General features: G+C 44.6%; 1 protein-coding gene and 1 non-coding gene across 2 annotated transcripts in view; one reads left to right on the top strand and one right to left on the bottom strand.

Moving 5' to 3' along the window:
- The window catches only part of DNAH11 (dynein axonemal heavy chain 11), a 284,335-nt gene that overhangs the window by 33,291 nt on the left and 227,702 nt on the right, over positions 1 to 23,342 (bottom strand). The window contains exons 69-76 of the mRNA XM_038761352.1: positions 16,415 to 16,619; positions 15,030 to 15,194; positions 11,206 to 11,346; positions 10,199 to 10,369; positions 7,776 to 7,898; positions 7,081 to 7,277; positions 4,164 to 4,312; positions 2,822 to 2,949 (exon numbers count right to left, since the gene is read on the bottom strand). Of these exons, the coding sequence (XP_038617280.1) occupies positions 2,822 to 2,949; positions 4,164 to 4,312; positions 7,081 to 7,277; positions 7,776 to 7,898; positions 10,199 to 10,369; positions 11,206 to 11,346; positions 15,030 to 15,194; positions 16,415 to 16,619 (1,279 nt within the window). The remainder of the gene's footprint in view (positions 1 to 2,821; positions 2,950 to 4,163; positions 4,313 to 7,080; positions 7,278 to 7,775; positions 7,899 to 10,198; positions 10,370 to 11,205; positions 11,347 to 15,029; positions 15,195 to 16,414; positions 16,620 to 23,342) is intronic.
- LOC119924948 lies at positions 13,547 to 13,684 on the top strand. Its single transcript, XR_005449625.1, has one exon. It is a non-coding gene; the product is annotated as a small nucleolar RNA SNORA7 (small nucleolar RNA).

The following is a 23,342-nucleotide window of genomic DNA, read 5'->3' as shown; positions in this document are numbered from 1 at the left end:
GGAGTTGAATGTACGGAAGAGCTGGCGGGGGTGATGGGCATGGGTGTCAATAAGGGAGGAGAAATAGTTTTGTCTGGCAGAAGAGAGGGCTGAGTTAAGGCAGGAAAGGATAAACTTGAAGTGAACGAGGTTGGCATGGTGTTTAGACTTTCGCCAGCAGCGTTCGGCAGCTCGAGCATAAGAGCGAAGGAGGCGGACAGTGGCAGTGATCCAGGGCTGTGGGTTAGTGGTGCGAGAGCGGCGAAGGGAAAGGGGAGCGAGTGAGTCTAGCTGAGTAGAAAGGGTAGAGTTGAGAGCAGTAATCTGATCATCAAGACTGGGTAGAGAGGAGAGGGCGGCGAGGTGGGGTGTGAGGCGTTCCGAAAGATGGGTGGGGTCCAGAGAGCGGAGATCTCTGTGAGGGAGTAATACGGATTTACAGGGGAAAGGAGTGTGAGTGAGGAGGCAGGTGAGAAGATTATGATCAGAGAGAGGGATCACAGAGTTGGTGAGGGTGGACACAGTGCAGCGGTAGGAGATGATGAGGTCGAGGGTATGACCAAGTTGGTGAGTGGGTGAGGTGGGGTGGAGGAAGAGGTTGGCAGCGTCAAGGAGAGATAGAAGGCGGGCGGCAGAGGAGTCGTTAGGGATATCCATGTGGATATTGAAGTCTCCAAGGATCAGAGTGGGCATGGAGAAGGAGAGAAGGAATGTGAGGAAGGGGTCAAAGTCGTTAAAGAAGTTGGAAGTGGGGCCCGGAGGGCGGTAGATGACGGCTACAAGAATCTGGAGGGGGTGGTAGAGGCGAATAATGTGGGCTTCAAAGGAGGGGAGGGAAAGGGAAGGGGGAGGAGGGATAGTGCGAAAGCGACATTGGGGGGCGAGAAGGAAACCGACACCTCCTCCTTTTCCAGTGAGTCTGGGGGAGTGGGAGAAGAAGAGGCCTGCACTGCAGAGAGCAGCAGAAGAGACCGTGTCGTCCGACGACAGCCATGTTTCAGTTAGGGCGAGGAGGAGTAGAGAACTGGAAAGGAAAAGGTCCAGGATGAAAGGAATCTTACTTAAAACGGAGCGGGGGTTCCAGAGGCCACACTTGGCATCAGCTGTCGAGGGTGGGGAGGGAGGGGGAAGGGTGCGAGGGGTGGGGAGGGTTTGGATTGGGATGAGTTGGCGGGGGCCTGGGCGGGGAGAGTGGGAAGGGGGGTGGCGATGGGAAAGGAGAACTGGGATGGGGTGGGGGCGGGGAGAAGGGGAGGAGGGGGGGTCGGGAGGGAGAAGCAGAGGACCTGCGCTGGTACAGAGGAATCCTTGGTAGGGGTTGAGGGGGAGCGGTCTTGGTGGGTGAGAGGGAGGGAAACAGCTGGGTGGGAGGGGGGAAGGGGAAGGTGAGGAATGGGAATGGCAGTTGGGAGCAAGGGAACTGAAAGTTCATGGTGAGGTCAGCAGGGCGAGTGACAGTACAGTGGGGGGTTAACAATTGAGATGCAGAAGCAATAAAACAGTAGCAATGATAAAAGTAGGCGATGGCATCACAGGGTGTAGTTGAGCAATCAATATGCTATGGCAATAATAGAATTGGCAAACAATGATGCCACAGAGAGCAGATACAAACTATTAAGAGCTGGAGTAGGGTGGGCCAGTTAAGGGGGGTCAGGGAGCAGAGATACCTGGGGAGGGGAGCGAACAGTCAACTAGCATGGGAGGGCTGAGGAGGTGTGAATGAGGTTGTCGTTAATGTAACATGTAACATGGTGCTAACAAGGTGCTAACAAGGGCTTTTTACCTGGGGGCGGGCGGGGGTAGAGTCAGTCAGGACCGGACCGGGAAGGGGGGGGGATGAGGGGCACTTTACGGAAGGCCTCCTAAGTGGGGGGGGTGGAAGCAGGCGGGGCGTCCGTGGGGGCGCTGAGATGGCGGGAGGGTGGGCGGCCAGGCCTCTCGGGAACGGAGTCACGGGCGTCAATGGCGGCGCTCTGAGGAGAGGAGCCTTCCGGGAGCGGCAAGTCCTCGCGGGGTGATGGCGGGCGGGCGGGCGGGCCTCTCGGGAACGGAGTCCAAATCCTTGGGCTATGATGACTAAACCTTTCCAGTCCCCATCCCGCGGCCCTTGCCTCAGTGTGTTGGTTCTGGTTGTAGAGCGGGCATCTGGCCTTCTGGGCAGGGAGAGACACGTGGGCTGCTGCTGCTGCTGCTGCTGCTGCTGCTGCTGCTGCAGTGGTTGCTCCTGCTGCTGCGTGTCCTGCTGTTCTGACAAGCCTTATTGAAGGCATATCTCATCCAAAAGGCCTTTTCTAAGCCCCGCTTTCCTTTTCTCCCACTCCCTTCTGTGTCGCCCTGATTTGCTCCCTTTATTCATCCCCCCTACCTGCCCCACAGCACTCAGGTACATATCTGTAATTTATTTATATTAATGTCTGTTTCCCCCACTGGACTGTAAGCTCTTGTGGGCAGAAACATGTCTATTGTTGTATTATACTCTCCCAAGTGCTTAGTACAGTGCTCTGTACACAGTAAGCACTTAATAAATATGACTGAACTGTACTAAGCTCTAGGGTAGATAAAAGCTAATCAAGTTGCACACAGTCCATGCCATGTCCCATATGGGATATAAGATCTATTTGTCCATCAGTGTGGATCCAATTGAGTTTTTGTCTTTGAAGTGTTTTACTAAGCAAAAGAAACAACGATTTTTCCAGTCACCTTCAGGCTCATGCTTTAAATATAGTTCCAGTCCGGACAACACAGTGCTCTGTAGAATAAGCGCTCCACAAATATTATCAGTTGATAGACAGACACTAGTAGGAAATGCCTGGGATTTCTACCACAAACTTTCAGCACATACCTGGAGAATGACCCAATGTCCTTCTTGGGAAGCTTTCTCCAGGGTCATCTCAGCTACCTTCTCTTGACCTTGTCCCAAAGATAGATTGTGAAATTTTCCAGAATCGATAGTGAACCCAAGTTTTTGACCTTTGGGAATGGGAGCGGGTGAGATCGGGAAGGATAGAACACAAATAGAAAGTCAGGAGAACTCTGGTCATTTTGCTCTCTTATTTACAGTCATGTATGATCACTAGTGCTGCTTTACTCGTTTTTCCTCAAGTACCCAAACTAAATCTTTACCGGTTTCAACAAGCAATGCGGTGCGTGCTCAACAGCCGCCTCCTTGTCGGTGTTAGAAAAGCCAGTGGAAATTTGTTCCTTTGGCTTTATGATAATGAAGGTTTTTGACATTTTGATAGACGGCGGGCATTGTTATCAAGCATTATAAACTCTTGCAGGGGTAGCAGAGCATTTCCCTTATAAAAAAAGGAGCAACATGTGGTAGATATCACATCATTTTTTTAACTGATTGGTTCGGTGGGTAAATGCGCCAGCCTCTCACCTTGTGCGGCCGAAGTTTAAATTGAGCACAGTCAGGTCACAGCTATATTAACCTGGTATTCTCAGCGTTGCCTGGAGGGACTAGCAATCCAAAGTACAAAGCGACAGCGTCTTGCACAATTGAATAGAGTTGGTATAATGACCATTATTTAGTCGCAGGGGGCACAAGATTACATGAGCATGGAGAAAATTGCCCTCTGGCCCTCATCTAGTCAAAAGGTAGAAAACAGTACAAAAGAAACTTGCATTATGCCAACTGGAGGAATGTTCAGTTTGAAAATTTCCTCAGACTGTAGTGCTATTATCCTTGCATTTTCCCTATGCCCAATTTACATCAAATGGAAAAGAAACTAGACAGACGCAGAACCATTCGACTAAGAAATAAAATCAATCTCTTTTGGCCAAGTTGATTTCTATTTTATGATGTAGATTTTTTTTTATACAATAAATCGAATCCAGAGCTAGGTCTTTGTCACCCTTCTATGACTGCACACTAACTAATAATCATGATAATAATAATTGTGGTATTTTTAAACACTTACTATGTGCCAGGCACTGTACTAATCCCTGGGATGGATACAAGCAAATCAGGTTGGACATAGTCCCTGGTCCATGTGGGGCTCAGTCTCAATCCTCCTTTTACAGATGAGATAACTGAGGCCCAGAGAAGTGAAGTGACTGGGATTAGAACCTATGACCTTCTGACTCCCAAGCATGTGCTCTATCCACTACACCATGCTGCTTTTCTGCACACATCCAGGGAGGCTGGGAGAGAGCCTGCCATTTCAATCGGAACTCACCGAGTATTTCCAGATCTTTAAGAGCATCTACTCCAGGAGACAGGATGAAAAACATGGGCATGGCTGGGCTGCTCTCTTCCAGTGCTTTAACTAAGTCCATCCTGGTCCCATCCACATATTTTGCTCCTAGTTTTTCCTCGACAAAGTTTCTGTTAAAATAAAAACATAACTAAGAACCTAAGGAAATGGGGTTAACAGGTGTGGTTGGGGGGCGGTGGAAGAGAGTGGGGAGGGTGTCACTCTGAGCTGTGGAGAGTTAGCAGAGGGTCAGTGAAAGAAACAGCCATCAAACTGCATTTCAATGGTGGATGCTTGGTCAGGATGGATGAACATAAATCTAGTTTTATCTAGTCAGTGATTATGACTTCAGGACCCAACCGAACCACTCTCCTCTTCAGTATTCCTGGAAATCAGAGTCTAAGCTTTTAAGGTTTGAGTTTGACATGCAGGACATGACTCCTCTTTCTCCCTCTCCTATCCCGTGATAAGAAAATAGTTTCTGGCCATCAGGAAGCTCTGATAAGGCTTGTGTGGTGCAGCAACCCATCTTCTCAAAAGGGTGTGGGAGAGTCGGAGAGCGAAGGGCGGGTAAGCCAGATGCTGCGATTGAGCTCTTGTTTCATTTGCAGGCCTGTTCTGATTCGCCTATCCCCACCAAAAATATGAGCAGAGATTCAGGCCTATCTTGCCGTAAGACATAGCGGGGAATCCAGTTCTCATTCTTTCCTTCACTCTGCTTTCGAGGGAAGGGAACATGCCTACCAATTCTGTTGAACTGCACACTCCCAAGTGCTTTAGTACAGTGTTCTGCACAGAGTAAGCACTCAATAAATACCATTGATTGATTGATTGAAGGGAAGGTTGGGGTTGGGGGGGAGATGGGGGAAAGGGGAAAACTGGAGAAAAGGCACTCTGTACCAGAAGAATTTTCCAGGTTCAGAATTGAGTTCTCAGAGACTTTTCCCTCTTTTCCTTCAAGAACCCGGACTCTCATTTCTTAAAATCTCTGCACAACCACATCCACCCCCCATGAACCCGATCTTCCTCCTATCTCAATTAACCTTTTTACCTACACTGCACATCTTGGATGATCTAGACTGTAAGCTCATTGTGGGCAGGGAATGTATCTAACAACTCTGTTACACTGTACTCTCTCAAGTGCTTAGTACAGTGTTTTGCACACAGTAAGTGCTCAATAAATATGACTGACTGTGGGTGTTGATAACTCTTAGAAGCCTAATTAAGAAGGAATCATTTCCCTGCAACAGGCCAATCAACGAGCCAGTATCCTGAAATGGCAGCATCTGGCAAGGGGGACTGAGGAAACTTCCTCAAAGGGATGAGAAGAGGAATGGAGAATGAGAGCACGCACCCCTGCATGGGAGATTTGTGGGAGAAAGGAGATCCAAATGGTAGTGAAAGACAGAAAGGTTAGTCACTAAACTGCAAGCTCCCTGTGAACAGAGATTGTGTTTATCTCCTCTATTGTATTATATTTTCCCAAGTGCTTAGAACAGTGCTCAGCGCACGGTAAATGTTCAATAAATATTACTGATTAATTGATAGGTTCAGAGGTCTTGGATGGGTAGTGAAACCGGTGGGAGAATCAGTGTACATTGTCTTATTGAGAGGATGAGAGGGAAAATAAAAAACAAAACAAAACCAAACAAAAACAATTCTACAAGGTTTTGACCAGGGTTTCAGTCAGATTGCTTCAACTGTAAGATTGCAGACTAGGAATTTTTTTTTTAATTCAACAATTTCTCCAAACCCTCTGGGTTCTCCAGAATGATCTTCAAATGCAAAAATTTTTGCACTGCCCAAAACAGTGGAAGATAACTGAAATCACCACTCTGGTACTGCATGTGTTGACCTCTGAACTTCACTTGACATCCCTCATTCTCATGAGTGTGTTACTATCATTTCCATCAATCAATCATATTTATTTATCACTTGCCGTGTGCAGAGCAGTGTACTAAGCCCTTGGGAGAGCCCAATATAACAGAGTTAGTAGACATGCTCCCTGCCTAAAAGGAGCTTACAATCTAGAGGGTGAGACAGATAGGTACATAAGTGTTGTGGGGCTGAGGGTGGGGCAAATAAAGGGTACACATCAAAAGTGTAAAAGTGATGCAGAAAGGAGTGGGAAAAGAGGAAATGAGGACTTAGTTGGGGAAGGCCTCAGAGCAGATGTGCTTTTTTAGTAAGGCTTTGAAGGTGGGGAGAGTGATCATCTGTCGGATATGAAGGACGAGGGAGTTCCAAACCAGAGGCAGGATGTGAGTGAGGGGATTGGTGGCAAGATAGATGAGATCAAGGAATAGTGAGTAGATTGGCATTAGAAGAGCGAAGTGGCTGGCTGAGTTATAGTAGGAATGCAGTGAGGTGAGGTAGGAGGGCCCAAGCTGATTAAAGCCAATGGTAAGGAGTTTCTGTTTGATGCAGAGGTGGATGGGCAACCACTGAAGGTTCTTGAGAAGTAGGGAAACACGGACTGAACCATTTTGTAGATAAATGATCTGGGCCACAGAGTAGAGTACGGATTGGAGTGGGAGAGACAGGACACAGGGAAGTCACCAAGGAGGCTGATGCAATAGTCAAGGTGGGATAGGATAAATTCTGGGATTAGCATGGTAGCAGTTTGGATGGAGAAGAAAGGGTGGATTTTAGTAACGTCATTTCTCTGTTTTGTCTATTGTTTTCCACCCACAGCACATTGGGTAGTGGCTGTTTTGTTTTTTTCTTAACATTTAGCACATCTTTGCAGTTAAACAGTTTTTAATGATGAGGGTATGATCAAAGTATCATACCAGGTAATTTCCATGACCCAAGTGACTAACCTCACTTTAATAAGGCACTGACTCTCAAGTATGTTCACCTATAATGCTTCCAGTTCAGAACACACTGCTTGCCCTACCTGAGAGCATATGTCATTCGATCTGGGCGCAGAGCTCTCAGAAGAATTAATTTCTGAAAGGAGCTTTTCTTTTTCCACTCCTGAGGGAACTTTTCTTTTTCTGGACATTCCGATTCCACCCACTTCTTCCATCGGTTGGCAGATCCTTCCACATCCTGGTCCAATCCCCGAAACTCATCATCCATCTGAGAAATGGCCTGTAATACACCAGGGAAGTGGATGACGACCATATATTCTGGAGTTCGTGGTTTGAGGTCGAGATGTGAGTGAATTTCCTTGGATTTAAAAAATATTACTCTAAAAATTACTCTGCTCTTTGTGATCTTTTTCCTAATATAAACCCAGGAAGACACTAAAATATTTAGAATTATGTGTAGCCATTAGAGATCCATAAAAATGTCACTTTACCAGAAGTGTGGTACAAAGTGACACATTAGCAAATATTCTTAAAGGGAACCCAGATTAAAACCAAAACAAACAGAAGAGTTTTTAGGCAATATTTCTGAAACACTGGATCATAGTAAGAGACCATCAAGAAAAATGAAAGAACACAGAAGTATATTTACCAACATAAACCACTTGATAGCATGTCTTTATCTCTGAGACTGGTGCCTGACTTACTTCACATCTCAAAATCTGAGAGCTGTCTGTTTTGAAATAAGATTTAAAAGTTTTCAAACCATTTCCCAACATACCTTGATGGCACTCCATGACTGAGCAGTTAGAAAGTCAACAGGACTCTTGTAAGTTTGTTCCACCGGGAATCGAAGGAGGAAATCCAATTCGAGGAATTCTATCTCTTTATTTCTCAACAGAATCTTAACAGAATGGAAAATTGAAAGAGGTCAGTAGGTTGACTTCACACTCGCTTTTCATTTAAAGTATTCACCCCCCATTTAATGGACATTATTGAATAGGCAGAACAAAGTCCACTAATGCTGAATGTTTCTCCTTCCAGAGTTCCAACGAAAGAGGTTAGATTATGATAATGATTTTAAAAATGGTTATGGAAATCAAATGCTGAGGGATTATTTAAGGTAGGTGAATGCCTTTTAGTGAAGTAAGGCTTTCCAACTTGGCCTGTGGTTGGTAGAACAAATGGTATAACCTGTCTTAAGACCTATTATATGGAACAAGAAAACTGCAAGTAACTACTATATGGCATGATATCCCCATACAGATCAGAGCTGACATTACATGCTAATCATAACACAAGTAGCAAAGCTGATATTCTCTTTACCAGTATGAAGATTTTCTTTAAAACCTAGCCCATGGCAAAGGCTTAGCTTGTACGATTCTGCTGTTCCAACTTAAATTGTGATTTGGAAGAAATTTCAGAACACAAGTCTCTGGGCATAAGGTTACTACCGGCCAGCTATTTTTGTGGTTTATGGCAGGAGCCGACAGCAAAGCCAGGACCAATGAGGACAATCCACCTTACTTTAAAAATTAGATTGGTTTTCTGTATTCTTTTTTTAATGGTATTTATTAAGCACTTACTTTGCACTAAGCGCTGGGGTAGGTACAAGCTAATCAGGTTGGACTCAGTCCATATTCCACCTGGGGCTCACAGTCTTAATCTTCATTTTACAGGTGAGGTAACTGAGGCACAGAGAAGTTAAGTGACATGCCCAAGGTTACAGAGTAGACAAGTGGTGGAGGTAGCATTAGAACCTAGGTCTTTCTCACTCCCATACCCACACTCTATCCATTAGGCCACACTGCTTCTTTGAGTTTGTTGTCCTCACTGGACTGTAAACTCTTTGATGGCAGGGACGGTGTCTACTAACTCTCCCAAGCATATAGAAGGTGTTCAATAAGTACTGTTGACTGAGTTGCACCCTCTGTCCCCACTGGCTTTGTGTCTCTTCACTGCTACACAGGCACATTTGTCCCCACTGCCCGGGGACAGAATCAATCTGTGGAAAGCAGGGATGGGCATTTTGAGTAATGCAAGAGGTTGATTTACTCTTTCCTTCCTGACTTTCTATATTTCCCAGGCATGCCAATGGCATTCATTAAAGGAAGAGCATGGAGGGACACAGGAAGGATCAGAAGTGCTCACAGGTGAGTCCTAGTGAAGATGGGAAGGGCTGGTTTCCCTTTGGAAGCTACCTTGGAATTCCAGCAGCTCCCTCTGAAGAAGGCTACCCTCATTTCCATAAAGTCCTTCATGAAATGAGCTAGGGATTGGCTGAATCCTCTATGGTTGATAGAGATTGGAGGGAATGTTTTCAGATTTTCCATCACTTCAATCACATCCTAAATCCCCAAGAAGACAAGGGCTTGGAGCCTGAATCTGGCTGCCCATTTGCTTTTCACCTGGCCCAAGCTGCCCGGATCTTCCGAGAGGAATAGGAAGGGACCATCGGGTCTATGGGCATTGCTGGGATTTGTAGTGCCAATAGGGGCATGCATGTGGAGTTAAATGCACCTGTGTGTCTGCCCAGGAGAATCTTAGCTGCTGTGTTTCTCCTGTTGGGAGCCTGGAGAGACTCAGGGCTGAGGGAAACCTTCTGTTCCATTTTTGCCTCTGTGAATTTATAAACTAAGGCTACAGAACTCTTCCAAGAACAGTCAGCTTTCTTGGACTTCTCAAAGGACTGCATTCTTAAAAAGGGCAACCTCTGTGGACTGAGGAGGGCAGAAGTCAAACCAAAGAGAAAGTGGAGAGGAGATGGAGGGAATGGGTACCGGAAGCAGAGAGTTGGTTCTAACAAAACCAACTGTTAGAGTTGGGAAGCATTCCTGAGGTGAGATAGTGTGGGCCAAGGGGGAGAGTGAATGAGAAGAGAGGCAGCCTGGTTTTATTTATGCTTTTGGATTATAATAATTTTTGAGTGGGCTCAAGATCCTTAAAGATAGAAGCTATACAAATACAAACTCCACAGCCCCTAGGATTGTATCTAATTCCCTCCTCAGTACACTCTTCCAGTGCTTAGTAGAGTGCTCTGCACACTGTGCTTAATAAATGCTATTACTACTACTGGTATGGTGTTGGATATGCAGTGATGATGAAGATGAAGACTTTGAAATAATGAATTTTCTAACTTTAGAGGATCAGGAGAGAGAAAATGGTTAATTTCATGAAATGAATTGGCATATGAACATTTCTTACCTGGAACGTTGCCTGGGTTAGGAAAGTCAGCTTATCTTTTTCAAAGAGTCCTTGGCTGATGAAGAGGAATACAGAATATGTAATGCTTTCCGTCAGGTTTGAGATGCGCGCCTGGATTTCCTCAGTGTTTTCAGCTAGCCCAATTGCTTTGTGGTATAGAGTGTTGAAAGCCTGGGGAAATTAAAGAGTGTGGTAGTTTTTTTTTTTTTTTGTCTTGTTTTTTGGTATAGGGGCCTTGACTAGTGGTAAATCCTAGACATGGGCTACTAGTGAAATCTATTTCTTTTGCTATAGAGGGAAAACCATACCCTAATGATCCATAGAGGGATTAAAGAGCTATTCAGTTCTGCATGACAAACCTGATAAGGCAGGCCTTTATCTCTTTGGGATCTTTGCCTTAGTTTTCCCATTTCTAAAATGGAGATAAGGCTTTTCTCTTACCTGACTGAAAGTTGTTCATATCTGTGAAAGATAACAATGCTAGGGGAGTTACTGCTTCTGCTCTAATTTCCCAAGCAGTTAGCATGCGCGCAGAATGTGCTCAATAAACCCCATTACAACTGTGCTTTCTCCTCAGAACTATTCCCAATCTAAATGAGACTCCTTGACATCGTCTAAAAACACTAGCTATGCCTGCAAAACCTCTGCATTAATCAAAATTCAGAGAGAAATTATCTGGGATGACACGGGCCCTTTAAATCATGTGCCAATGTCAGAAAGAGGTCCCTCTTTCTCCAGTATCAGAGTATCATTGGAAAATAGTTCAAGATTCTTGCTGCGCACTGCCTCAACACTTCCTCCCAAACCACCCCCATTATTGAAACACCTGAGCACATTTTATCGGGCAGTGCCAGGGAGGGAACATCAGAGGTGAAAACGTCCCCCAAGGCCTTGAGTCGGCCACCCTCAGGACATAGAGACACTTCATTAACTGCAGCATCTGGCTCAACATAGTACTTGGCTCATTACAGGAATTACATGTGGGTCCCTGTCCCTTTACACCCTACCTTCAATGAGAACTGATAGAAGGGGTTGATTTTGCGGAGGTCATGGATGACAAAGTAAAGAAGGGATGCTCTTGCTGCCACCGGTCTGTAACATTCTCGGGCTTCGTTAATCTGGGCTTCATTTGCTTTTGCTTCAGCAACCTGCATTGAGATGCGTGAAAGAGTCAAAGGGGCCACTCTCCTTTTCATTCATTCATTCAATCGTATTTATTGAGCGCTTACTGTGTGCAGAGCACTGTACTAAGCGCTTCGGAAGTACAAGTTGGCAACATATAGAGACAGTCCCTACCCAACAACGGGCTCACAGTCTAGAAGGGGGAGACAGACAACAAAACAAAACATATTAACAAAATAAAATAGAATAGTAAATATGTACAAGTAAAATAGAGTAATAAATCTGTACAAACATATACACAGGTGCTGTGGGGAGGGGAAGGAGGTAGGGTGGGGGGAAATACAGGAGCTGTATATATATTCAATCCTATTGAATACAGGATTCAATACCTGTTTTCCCTCCTCCTCAGACTGTGAGCCTCAGGTAGGAAGGGAATTGGGTCTGACTTGATTATCCTGTATTTACCCTGGGTCTTAGTGCAGTCTGAGGCACAAAGGAAGCAATAAAAAAAAAAAATACTACTATTCTCCCCTCTAGAATGTGAGATCTCTGTGGGCAGGGAATGTGCTTACCAAATCTATTAATAATAATAACAATGATGGCATTTGTTAAGTGCTTACTATATGCAAAGCACTGTTCTAAGTGCTGCGGTGGATACAAGGTGATCAGGTTGCCCCTCATGGAGCTCACAGTCTTAATCCCCATTTTTCCAGATGAGGTAACTGAGGCCCAGAGAAGTGACTTGCCCAAAGTCACACAGCTGACAAACGGCAGAGCCAGAATTAGAACCCATAACCTTCGACTCCCAAGCCCATGCTCTTTCCACTGAGCCACGCTGCTTCTCTATTGTAATTTATTCTCCCAAGCACTTAGTCCAGTGCTTTGCACACTGTAAGCATTCAGTACCACTAATTATCATGCCACTGTGACCCGAGTGAAACAACTGGCAAGTTAGCTACCTCATCTGTGATTTACGGATGCAGCCTATAAACTCAACAACTTTGAGGGGCTGCTGCTGAAGTCGGGGAGCCAAGAAGTGTCCCAGAATGTCTTCCCTGAAGAATGTAAGAATATTTTTTCACAAATTGAGGAATAAGTAAGAGTGATTGCAACTGTGTTGAACATTTCTACTTTTGGATTGTTTCCCTATACTGTTGGAGACGAGAAACAGGCTTAAAATCGGATTCTTATTTGGAATTTTTGACAAAGTGGAGAAAATGGGACTCCCAGGGGGCTGACAGCCAAGACTGGATGTGGGTTACTCCTCTGGCCCAGCAACCAATAAAAGCCTGCTGGGTCATATCAATGTCAGTAACTTTATTGGACAACCTGGTAGATGGAGCTGCCCAGGTCAATAATATATAATAATTATAATAATAATAATAATAACAAATAATAGTATTTGTTAAGCACTTACTATGTGCAAAGCACTGTTCTAAGTGCTGGGGGGTTACAGGGTGATCAGATTATCCCACGTGGGGCTCACAATCTTAATCCCCATTTTACAGATGAGGTAACAGGCACAGAGAAGTTAAGTGACTTGCCCAAAGTCACACAGCTGACAATTGGTGGAGCCAGAATTTGAACCCATGACCTCTGACTCCAAAGCCCGGGCTCTTTCCACTGAGCCACGCTGCTTCTCTAAGCTATGTTGCCTAGTTGCTTTTAGATCAGTTTGTCCTCTGTGTCTACTCCTGACTTTGTAACTGGCTCTCCATATGTTCATTATTTAGTGGATGTCTATAGGCCTCTGGTTGCATTCACAGTATCATGAAAAAAAACCTTCCTAGCTCTTTCATTTTTACTTGTAAAATTTGGATATTTTCTTTTTTAAATTTAGGTTTGTTTCTAGTACTCTATATGTTCAATAAGTGGTCTTTTTATTTTTCTCTCTAGAGTAGTAGACGTGGAAAATTTATATAGCAAAAGACAGCAAAGGACACTGCTGCAGGCAGTTATAAATTAATTTTAAAGACAAGGAGCTGTCCCTGATTTATTAGCTATGGGCATTCCAGGGAGAGGCTTAATGGAAAGAAAGCAGCTGGGGGGCAAGGGTCCTTGGTTCTAATCCCAGCTCTGCCAATGGTCTGCTGGATGACCTTGAGCAAGTCACTTAACTTCTCTGAACTTTGGTTTCATCTGCAAAATGGGGATAAGATGGATGCACTCCCTGCCTAATAGTTAGCTCTATGGGGGATAGGGACCATCGGATCTGATCCAGGATTTCTCCTCTCAGGATCACAACTGGAGAGTTTCCAGCACTCTACCAGTCTCAGCTATGGGAGGAAGAGTCAGTCAGAGGCATACCTATTCCATTTCTAGCTTGGGCAGTGGCTAGCGAGTGGAAGGCAATCTGTTACAGGTCAAAACTCAGCAGCATGGGAGAGAGTTGAGGGCGGAGACTCAAGTTTACTGTGCGGAAGAAGGCAATGGCAAACCACTCCATATTTTTACCAAGAAAGCTCTATGGATACACTACCAGAACGGTTGCAGATGGAAGTGGGGCATTCCGGAAGAGATGTGTCCATGGAGTCGCTATGGGTTAGAGATGACTTGAAAGCATAAAACAAGACTCTGGGATTTAGAAAGTGCTCTGGCAAACAGTTAAGTGCTTAATAAACACCACATTATTGTTATAATAATTGTGAAAAAAACCACAGGGCTAGTAATCAGGGGATTCAGATTCTACTCATGGTTCCCCACTTGGTCAAATCATTTAACTTCCTGTACCTCAGCTTCCTCATCTGTAATATTGGGATAAAACACCTGTTCTCTATCCCTCAGGCTCTGAACCTCCTGTGGGACAGGGTCTAAGTCCAATATGATTAGCTCATATCAACTTCAGCACATAGCACAGTGATTGGCACATATTAAGCACCTAAAGCCATATTCTTATTATTTCTATTATTATTGCACTTTCTGAAAGAGCGCTTGTAATTTGTGGATGCAGCTTCCATGGTTTCAACTCTATGACCTGGCATTTTGGATACGTGACAGATTAATAACCAGAAAGTTCCCAGAGTACAAGTTGATCTGTCTTCTACAGTAGGAGGTGACTCTGAGGCTCTCAGAGTCAGAGGTCACTGCACAATTCTCAAGGAGTGAAGACTGTTCCAGTTTTCTCTCCTGGGGAATTTGGAGTCTCACAGCAGCACCTACAGAGACTCTGCTCAATGCGAGATTTCATGGACTTTTAAGAAATGTCACCTTCCCGCAGTGAGTCTGCATGGGTGTGAACAGCTGGAGGCTTCCTTTGTATCATCACACATCACTGTTCTTGGGGAGCACTCAGAATTCTGGCTTCTAACATCTCCCTGAAAACCGACTCAAGGCAAGTAGCCTGGGTGGGGGATGGGGTGCTATTAATTTAACATGAATCATTCTTGGATTTTGGTCCAAAGCAGTCCCCAATGTTTTCCAAGTTTATGTTTAATCAATTCAAACCGACATATAGCCCAAACTGTTTTAACCGAATGACTAGAGATAATTTAAAAGGAGGAAGAGCAATTTGACCGTCTCTGTCAAAACTGGACCCAATCACAGTTCAAACCAAACTTTCAAATGGTTGGCAACTCTTTATAGAATTTCTGTCAAGCCTATCCAAAGAGAGCCTTCCTGACTCCAGTCAGGAGTGTCTCCTTGAACATTCAATTCCAAGAGATTCTTTTCGCAAAATGACCTCTGTTTCCTTCAGCCACTTCATAGATACCTTGCATTCTATTTCTGCAGCTGTTGTCTTAGTTGACTCTAGCTTCTCCACCAGTTCAGCATCGCCCAGGAAACTACCCTCTGCAGCAGAGAGACGAAGCAGCAGCTCCTCCTCCAGAAGTTTCAGCTCGATCTTAAAATCATTCTGCTGCTTGGTCAGCATGGACTAACAAAGAGCAAATGAAAACAAATGAAAAAAATCCCACAAAAAATGACAAAGGCCCATAAGTCATATGACTAACTGGGGGCAAACCAAATGGTGCGTTGAAATATTTTCTCCATTTCTTGTTTCTCCTAGTAACTTCTGCTGTGCTAGCCTTGGTACCAGGATTTGGGGGGCAATTCAATTTCCTTCTCTTCTTCATCTCTTCTGGGGGCAATTCGATTTCCTTCTCCTCTTAATCTCCTCTATGGACAGGACTGAACAGAACAGGCTGGGAACTCCTGCTGATCCTACTCCTAGAAGAGGATGGAAGAATGCTGGGAATCCTAGTCTATACACCAACAATGTCCAGAGAAACCAACTCTGACCCAGCCACTTCCCAAAGAATGAAAACCAGCTCTGGGGGGGAAGAAAGCAGGTATCGTATGGGTTTCTTGACAGGAGAGATTTGCTTCCTATCAAACTACTGGTGTGTTTCATGGGCAAGGAGGCACGGTCTCTGAAAGGCATCTCCTTGAACTGGAAATGTTTCCCATATGCCCTGAAATCGTGGAAAAGGGGACCAACAGCCACCTCAGGCCAACCCCATGGCTTCTGTTAAATAATAATAATAATATAATAATTATGGTATTTGCTAAGTGCTACTTTGTGCCAGACACTGTACTAAGCACTGGGGTGGATACAAGCAAATTGGGTTAGACACAGTCCCTGTCCCACATGGGGTTCACAGTATCAATCCCCATTTTACAGATGAGGTAACTGAAGCATGGAGAAGTGAAGTGAATTGCCCAAGGTCAAACAGCAGACAAGTGGGCGAGCTGGGATTAGAACACATGACCTTCTGATCCCCAGCCCATGCTCTACCCACTCTGGCATGCTGCTTCTAAATGTGTAACCTTACCAGGTTTAGGGGATAAAACCTTGTGATTTATAATAGAACAGCGGATCAGGGAAGCAGCATGAAAAGTTTTTTGGCTCATCTAATGTAGCTTAGGATGAAAAGCTAAGGAGCATTTCAGCCTCACTTGTACATGGAGGTGGGAGCTATCCTGAAATAGCCAGACACTGGTCCCTGAAGGTTAGGAATGGAGACAATTTACCTAAGGAAACCCAAGCCAAGGCCAAAGACTGGGGTGTAATTTGGGCTTCCTAAATCCCTTTCCAGCAATACAGTAGCTGTATTGCTACTTGTATGCCTATAGTCTGTAATGTCTCAATTTTACCTTAAATTTTTCTAAATCTGGTCGGTCAACACTGACCACCTCAGCCAGCAGCTGGTCCTCCAGGCCGTCCCCGGTGACGGTGAAATTGAGGAGGGTGGTCTGTGCCTGCACTTCGGGCTGGTAGTGAGGATTGGCCAGTTTTGTATGAAGGATAAGACGAAAGTTCTTGTGGAATTCACATTCTCTGTCCCCTATCTTGATGAACCTGAGAATGAATAGAACAACTCCTCATTTTCATGGCATCTGAAAACAAACCACTAATCCGGATCTTACTCCATGAGAGGCCAGTAAGGGCCCAAATCCAACTGCAGGGCACAGCAGAGGGTAGGATTACTGCTTCCTTAGACACTTTCCCTTCTCGCAAAAGGGAGTGAATGTGTGTGTATGTGTGTGTGCCTGTACGCAAACACATCATCGTAATTTATTGAGTGCTATGTGCAGAGCACTGTTCTAAGCACTTGGAAGAGTACAACTGAGTTGGTAGATGTGTTCCCTACTGCCCGCAATGAGCTTACATTCATACCGCCAAATGATCTGAAGTGATGCCATTATTTTCAAAGAAAAGCTTACCTATTAAAATAAATAAATCGTTTAATCTTCCTTCCCTTTGTTTTAATCCTCTTATTGAAGGATAGAAGCCCCACTTGTTCCAATGGTGAGGGAGTGAACATTTGAGCCATTCCCAAAGAAGAGGAGGATGCCAGAAGGGAGTCTCACTGTGAGGATGTAGACAAAGGTTGGGGAATTTTTCCATTCATGCATCCAACACACACACACAGCAGCAGCTCTCCCAGAACCAAGTTCACAATAGAGGAGAATGATCAGCCTGCACTGTCCTGGGGAGGATTTGGCCAAGGGAGCAAGCCACGCTAACGATAAAGAAAAGATGTCTGGCTATAAAATGAAGTTTAAAGTCTTGCTCTGAAACACTGTTTTATAGGTTCTTGCTTCCCAGGGATAGTAAATTATCCTCAAGTGGTGTGTTTATGGTCTATGAAAGACAAAAATTACATAATGACTCAGTGGGTTTTATCACTGCAGCTAGGTTAATTTTTCGTTAATCTCCATTTGGGGAAAAATATAAACACAGTGGTAATGCTCTCTTGTGATTTGGAGGATTCAAGCCACAAGCACATTAACCGGAGGGGTGGGCAAAGCAAACCAGAATCACTTTGTTGTTTCTGTAAAAGACCTCCATCCAAAGGTTACTACTTCTAGAATGCAAGCAACAGCCACGAGGATTTCTACCTGGTTAATGGAGCCAAAGGAGCCCAAGGCTGGGGGAGACTGACAGAAAAGTGCCATAAGAATTTAGTAGTTTAGTTGTCTCTTCCAGTAGGATGGGCCGATTACATTCTATCCAGGGTGTGAAATACTAAACTGCTTTCCTAATTCCATTACAAATACCAACCAGTTGTTACTTTGTAAAATACCTGCTGGTTGAGGAAACCAATCAATCAATAGTATTTATTGAGTGCTTACTACATGCAGACCCACTGAACTAAGTACTTGGGAAAGTACAAACAAGTTAGTAAACATGATCCCTGCTCTCAAGGATTCCATAACTTAGCAGGGGAGAGAGAGAGGGACACTGAAATAAATTGCAGCTACGGGAAGCAAAACAATGAAAAGATATATACACAAGTTCATTCATTCACATTTATATTGCTATTTATATTACTATCTCTGTCTCCCCCCTCCTCTAGATGGTAAGCTCATTGTGGGCAGGGAATGTGTTTGTTTATTGTTGTATTGTATTCTTCCAAGCATTTATTACAGTGCTCTGCACACAGTAAGGGCTCAATAAATATGATTGAATGAATGAATGACTTGAGCACTTCCTATGTGCAGAACACTGCACTAAGTGCTTGGGAGAGTACAGTACAATAATAAACAGACACATTTCCTGCCTACAACGAGCTTACAGTCAATTTTGATGGGGAGAGAGGGGGTGAATGCCCAAGTGAGGAGGAAAACAAGGTGGGAAAATGAGAGATTAATTAGGGAAAAATCAGCTACCACAGAACCTCTAAAGCTAATGTGGCAGAAGCTTGTCCTGGTTGGAGTGGAGGGAGTTTAAGGACAGGAACTGCAAACTAGCAATCAGTACTGCTCCTTAAAACTTTTGTTTATGGTTTTTATTAAGTGCTTACAATCTTCCAGGTTCTGTAATAACCCCTCAATCTTCCCCTCACCTGAAACGAACCCCACCACCCATAGAAGGCAATGCCACCTGAGTGAAGGAGAGGTGGAGTCATCAAATATGCACTTAGATGGTGGGGCAGGGGCTGTGTCCAACCTGATTAACTTTTATCTACTCCAGAGCTTAGAAGAGTGCTTAACACATAGTAAGTGCTTAACAAATGCCATAATAGAAGACCACCTCTGCTACTACCACTGCTTATTTTGATCTGGTTCTTTCAGAACTACCCAGCCGAGGGGGTTGGGAGTTGGCCCACTTCCTTTAGTCAAAACATTCTCACTACCACTTCCAACTTTTGTACTGTTTACATTGAGAAAACACTAGAAAATCACTTATCAGACCATCCTTACATCTTTCCTGGTTTTAGTCAAGGATGGGACACAATTATCCCAATTTAATGACCAGGTGTTTGAGACACAGAGTGGGTTGGTGACTCACAGCATGCCCAGAAACATGGCCCCAAGGGGATTAGAATTCAGGGTAGGGATTCCAGTATAGAGTGGTCACTGTGTCCAGTGAATTAGAGTCACCATAGTAATAGGATCTATAATCTAGTATCCTAGCATCCCACACCACCTCTGGCCAATGGCCTTAAAAATGGAAATGCATTTCTCTGGAAACAGACCACTAGTTACCCTCTGTGTTGATTCCATATCACCACCTCTAACCAAGCTTGGAAACTCACAGGCATTTCAAATATATGAGAATCTCAGAAAAGAATTTTGAGGCAAATCTGAGGGCTGGCAGGGAATGGCTTGATGGTAGGATCTCGGCAGTAAAAGGCTAGAGAATTCTTTGTTCTCGCTCAATTTGGAAGAAAAATTCCACTGAGAATCGAGCCCAGCTTTCTGAGAGGAGACCATTTTGATGGTGGTACAGTTCTCTTAACTGATAATATGGCAGATGCAGTCTACTGGTGCGTAATAGAGCAGTGTGTCAAGGTAGAGATTGGAGGTGGGTTTCTGGGGAATAAAGAAAACAGAAATAATACTTCCCACTACTTGGATAGAAAAGAAAAACAAAATACAAAAAAGAGAAAACTTTTCAATGGACATCTAAAAGCCTTACTGAAAATCCTGCTGTTTAAAATTAAAAGCTTCTGGATTGGACTGGGGAACTCCAACAGCTAAGGCAGAGAGTGAAGCAGAATGAATCAGGTGTAGAGAACTGCAAGAGAGGAGTCGTTACTTAGCAACCCCAGCAGGAAGAACTGTACAAGTTGGTCAAACCGGTTTCTTGAAGAAAGGTTTTGCTTAAAAGCTGCACAGCTGGCAAGAGGCTCAAGGAAAGGAAGGCAAATCCTGAATAGAAATGAATTAATTGTCTTGCCACTTCACACCATTAGCATAAACAACACGTCCAGCACTGGAAGGAGCATACTTCAATAGCTCAATGTTAGTCAGATCCAGGTACCTTTGTATAGAAAACAAAATCAAAGGCAATTTTCCTTTCACAGTATATATATACATGTACATATATACATATCCATATATTTACATATATCACTCAATATATTTGTTGGATAATTAGAAGCAGTATTCAGAGATTCCCAAGAAATTCTAGTGTAGATTGAACTTTAGTTGGCCTATTATCTCTCCCACCTCTCTAATTTTTGCCCAGGTTCAAAATAATTCCTAGGAAGTAAAGTTATAGCCTTTTCCCCATCCTCATCCCCCTTTAACCAATATGGCAGTGGCAGGTGACATTGAGGTTGTGAGGGGGATGAGGGAATGATGATTTATATTCCAAGGCTTTTGTGCCCACTCTCTTCCCCTCCTATGTGTGGGCATCAAGAGCAACAATATTTATGGAGTGTCCACACTGTGCAGAGCATTGTACTGGGGGAAACATACCAAAGAAATAAAAGATCCGATCACTCCCCTTGAGATGCTTACCAAATATTGCAGAGATATTACCCATAAATTGACCAACAGAGCATAAAAATTGAGAGACTAGAGATCAATAATAGACCTACATCAAAAATACATGAATAACAGATGACTAAACCCAAGTACTGAAGCGGCTGATGGGACCAGTTAGGTGGGAGGATTACTTAGGGAATGCCTCCCTAAGTAGGCCCCTGCTCTCTCCACCATGCCACACTGCTTCTCATTGTGAGATCCTTCATTTTGTAGTGAAAAACAAGAAGGCAATGTGACTTTCTTTCAAACCTATCTTTAAGTATGGGCTACCACATCTGTGGGGCTCCCAGGCCCATGACTCCGCTCTCTCATTCACCCCTCACATCCAAGCCGTCACCAAAACCTGCCGGTCTCAGCTCCACAACATTGCCAAGATCCGCCCTTTCCTCTCCATCCATATCACTACGCTGCTCGTTCAAGCTCTCACCCTCTCCCATCTGGACTACTGCATCAGCCTTCTCTCTGATCTCCCATCCTCGTGTCTCTCCCCACTTCAATACATACTTCATGCTGCTTCCCGGATTATCTTTGTCCAGAAACGCTCTAGGCATATTACTCCCCTCCTCAAAAATCTCCAGTGGCTACCAATCAATCTGCGCATCAGGCAGAAACTCCTCACCCTGGGCTTCAAGGCTGTCCATCACCTCGCCCCCTCCTACCTCACCTCCCTTCTCTCCTTCTACAGCCCACCCCGCACCCTCCGCTCCTCTGCTGCTAATCTCCTCACCGTACCTCGTTCTCGCCTGTCCCGCCATCGACCCCTGGCCCACGTCATTCCCCGGGCCTGGAATGCCCTCCCTCTGCCCACCCGCCAAGCTAGCTCTCTTCCTCCCTTCAAGGCCCTACTGAGAGCTCACTTCCTCCAGGAGGCCTTCCCAGACTGAGCCCCTTTCTTCCTCTCCCCCGCGTCCCCCTCTCCATCCTCCCATCTTACCTCCTTCCCTTCCCCACAGCACCTGTATATATGTATATATGTTTGTACATATTTATTACTCTATTTATCTATTTATTTTACTTGTACATATCTATTCTATTTATTTTATTTTGTTAGTATGTTTGGTTTTTTTCTCTGTCTCCCCCTTTTAGACTGTGAGCCCACTGTTGGGTAGGGACTGTCTCTATATGTTGCCAAATTGTACTTCCCAAGCGCTTAGTACAGTGCTCTGCACACAGTAAGCGCTCAATAAATACGATTGATGATGATGATGATGATGGTCTACCTCTGTCTCATCTACGTCACTGCTTACCCTTTACCCACATCCTACCTCCTGACTTTTTAGGAGGCTTTGAAGGAAGACCTATGGTCTGGCAGAGCCAAGATGGGATGGTATTTTTAGAGAGGAAACTGTATGGAGTAGGTGTGAGGTGGGTAAAATGAGAGCCTGGATCGAGTTAGGATGTTTGGGTGGAGAAGGGAACAGAGCCACTACAATCTCCCTTCTCCACCATGTATTAGAATATTTATCCAAGAGGGAGGGGTGGGGATTATATCTTTGTCCCTAGAATGTGTTATGTTCTTTCCTCTCTCCTGTGTATTTGCTCCTTGGTTCTCTCCTCTCCCCAGCATTTATTTCAGAATTCTAACAGCACACTAGTTGGGTATAAAAAACTTCTAGACCAAGTGCCAGGGAGAGGAGGGAATATGCAGAGCCCAAGGATGTGCCTGTGGAAGAAAGGGGAGTGGGGATGGAACAAGCACTCCGGTTCCCCTCGTGGTTACAGGACTTAGATGCTGAATTAACTGTTTTTCATTAACATGAAAGCAGCGTGGCTCAGTGGAAAGAGCACGGGCTTTGGAGTCAGAGGTGATGCTGAATTAACTGCTTTTCATGAACATGAAAGCAGCGTGGCTCAGTGGAAAGAGCACGGGCTTTGGAGTCAGAGGTCATAGGTTCAAATCCAGGCTCTGCTAATTATCAGCTGTGTGACTTTGGGCAAGTCACTTCACATCTTGCCTCAGTTCCCTCATCTGTAAAATGGGGATGAAGACTATGAGCCCCCCATAGGACAACCTGATCACCTTGTAACCTCCCCAATGCTTAGAACAGTGTTTTGCACATGGTAAGCACTTAGTAAATGCCATTAAAAAAACCAAAAAAACCCTAAAGTGATGTTCAAAATATTAAGGTGGGAACTCTGGAGGGAGTCAGCGGATCTGAAATTGTCACTTTCAGTCCTTCAAAACCGATTTAAGACAAATGGCTCACAACAGCGTGATAGATTTTTCCCTATGGTATGTGTTAAGTGCTTACTATGTGCCAAGCACCGTACTAAGGGCTGGGGTAGATATAAGTTAATTAGGTTGGACTCAGTCCCTGTCCCACACAGGGCTCACAGTCTTCATCCTCATTTTATGGATGAGGTAACTGAGGCACAGAGAAGTTAAGTGACTTGCCCGAAGTCATACAGCAGACAAGTGGCGGAGCCGAGATAAGAACCCAGGTCCTTCTGACTTCCAAGCCCATGCTCTCTCCACTACGCCACACTGCTTCTCATTGTGAGATATTTCATTTTGTAGTGAAAAACAAGAAAGCAATATGACTTTCTTTCAAACCTATCTCTAAGTATGGGCTACCACACCTGTGGGACTCCAAGGCCCATGGTCTACCTCTGTCTCATCTACCTCACTGCTGACCCTTTACCCATATCCTACCTCTGGCCTGGAACTCCTTCATCCTTCATATTCAAGAGACCTAATCTTTTCATTATTAAAGCCTTACTAAAATCATCCTCTCTCAGGATCGCACCTGGAGAGTTTCCAGTACTGTACCAGTCTCAGATACGAAAGGGAGAGTCAAGCAGA

This window comes from Tachyglossus aculeatus, chromosome 2 (assembly GCF_015852505.1).
Source record: "Tachyglossus aculeatus isolate mTacAcu1 chromosome 2, mTacAcu1.pri, whole genome shotgun sequence".
Classification (NCBI taxonomy): Eukaryota; Metazoa; Chordata; class Mammalia; order Monotremata; family Tachyglossidae; genus Tachyglossus; species Tachyglossus aculeatus.
The sequence above is the reverse complement of the archived record's forward strand: the minus strand, read 5'-3'. Positions and strand labels throughout refer to the sequence as shown.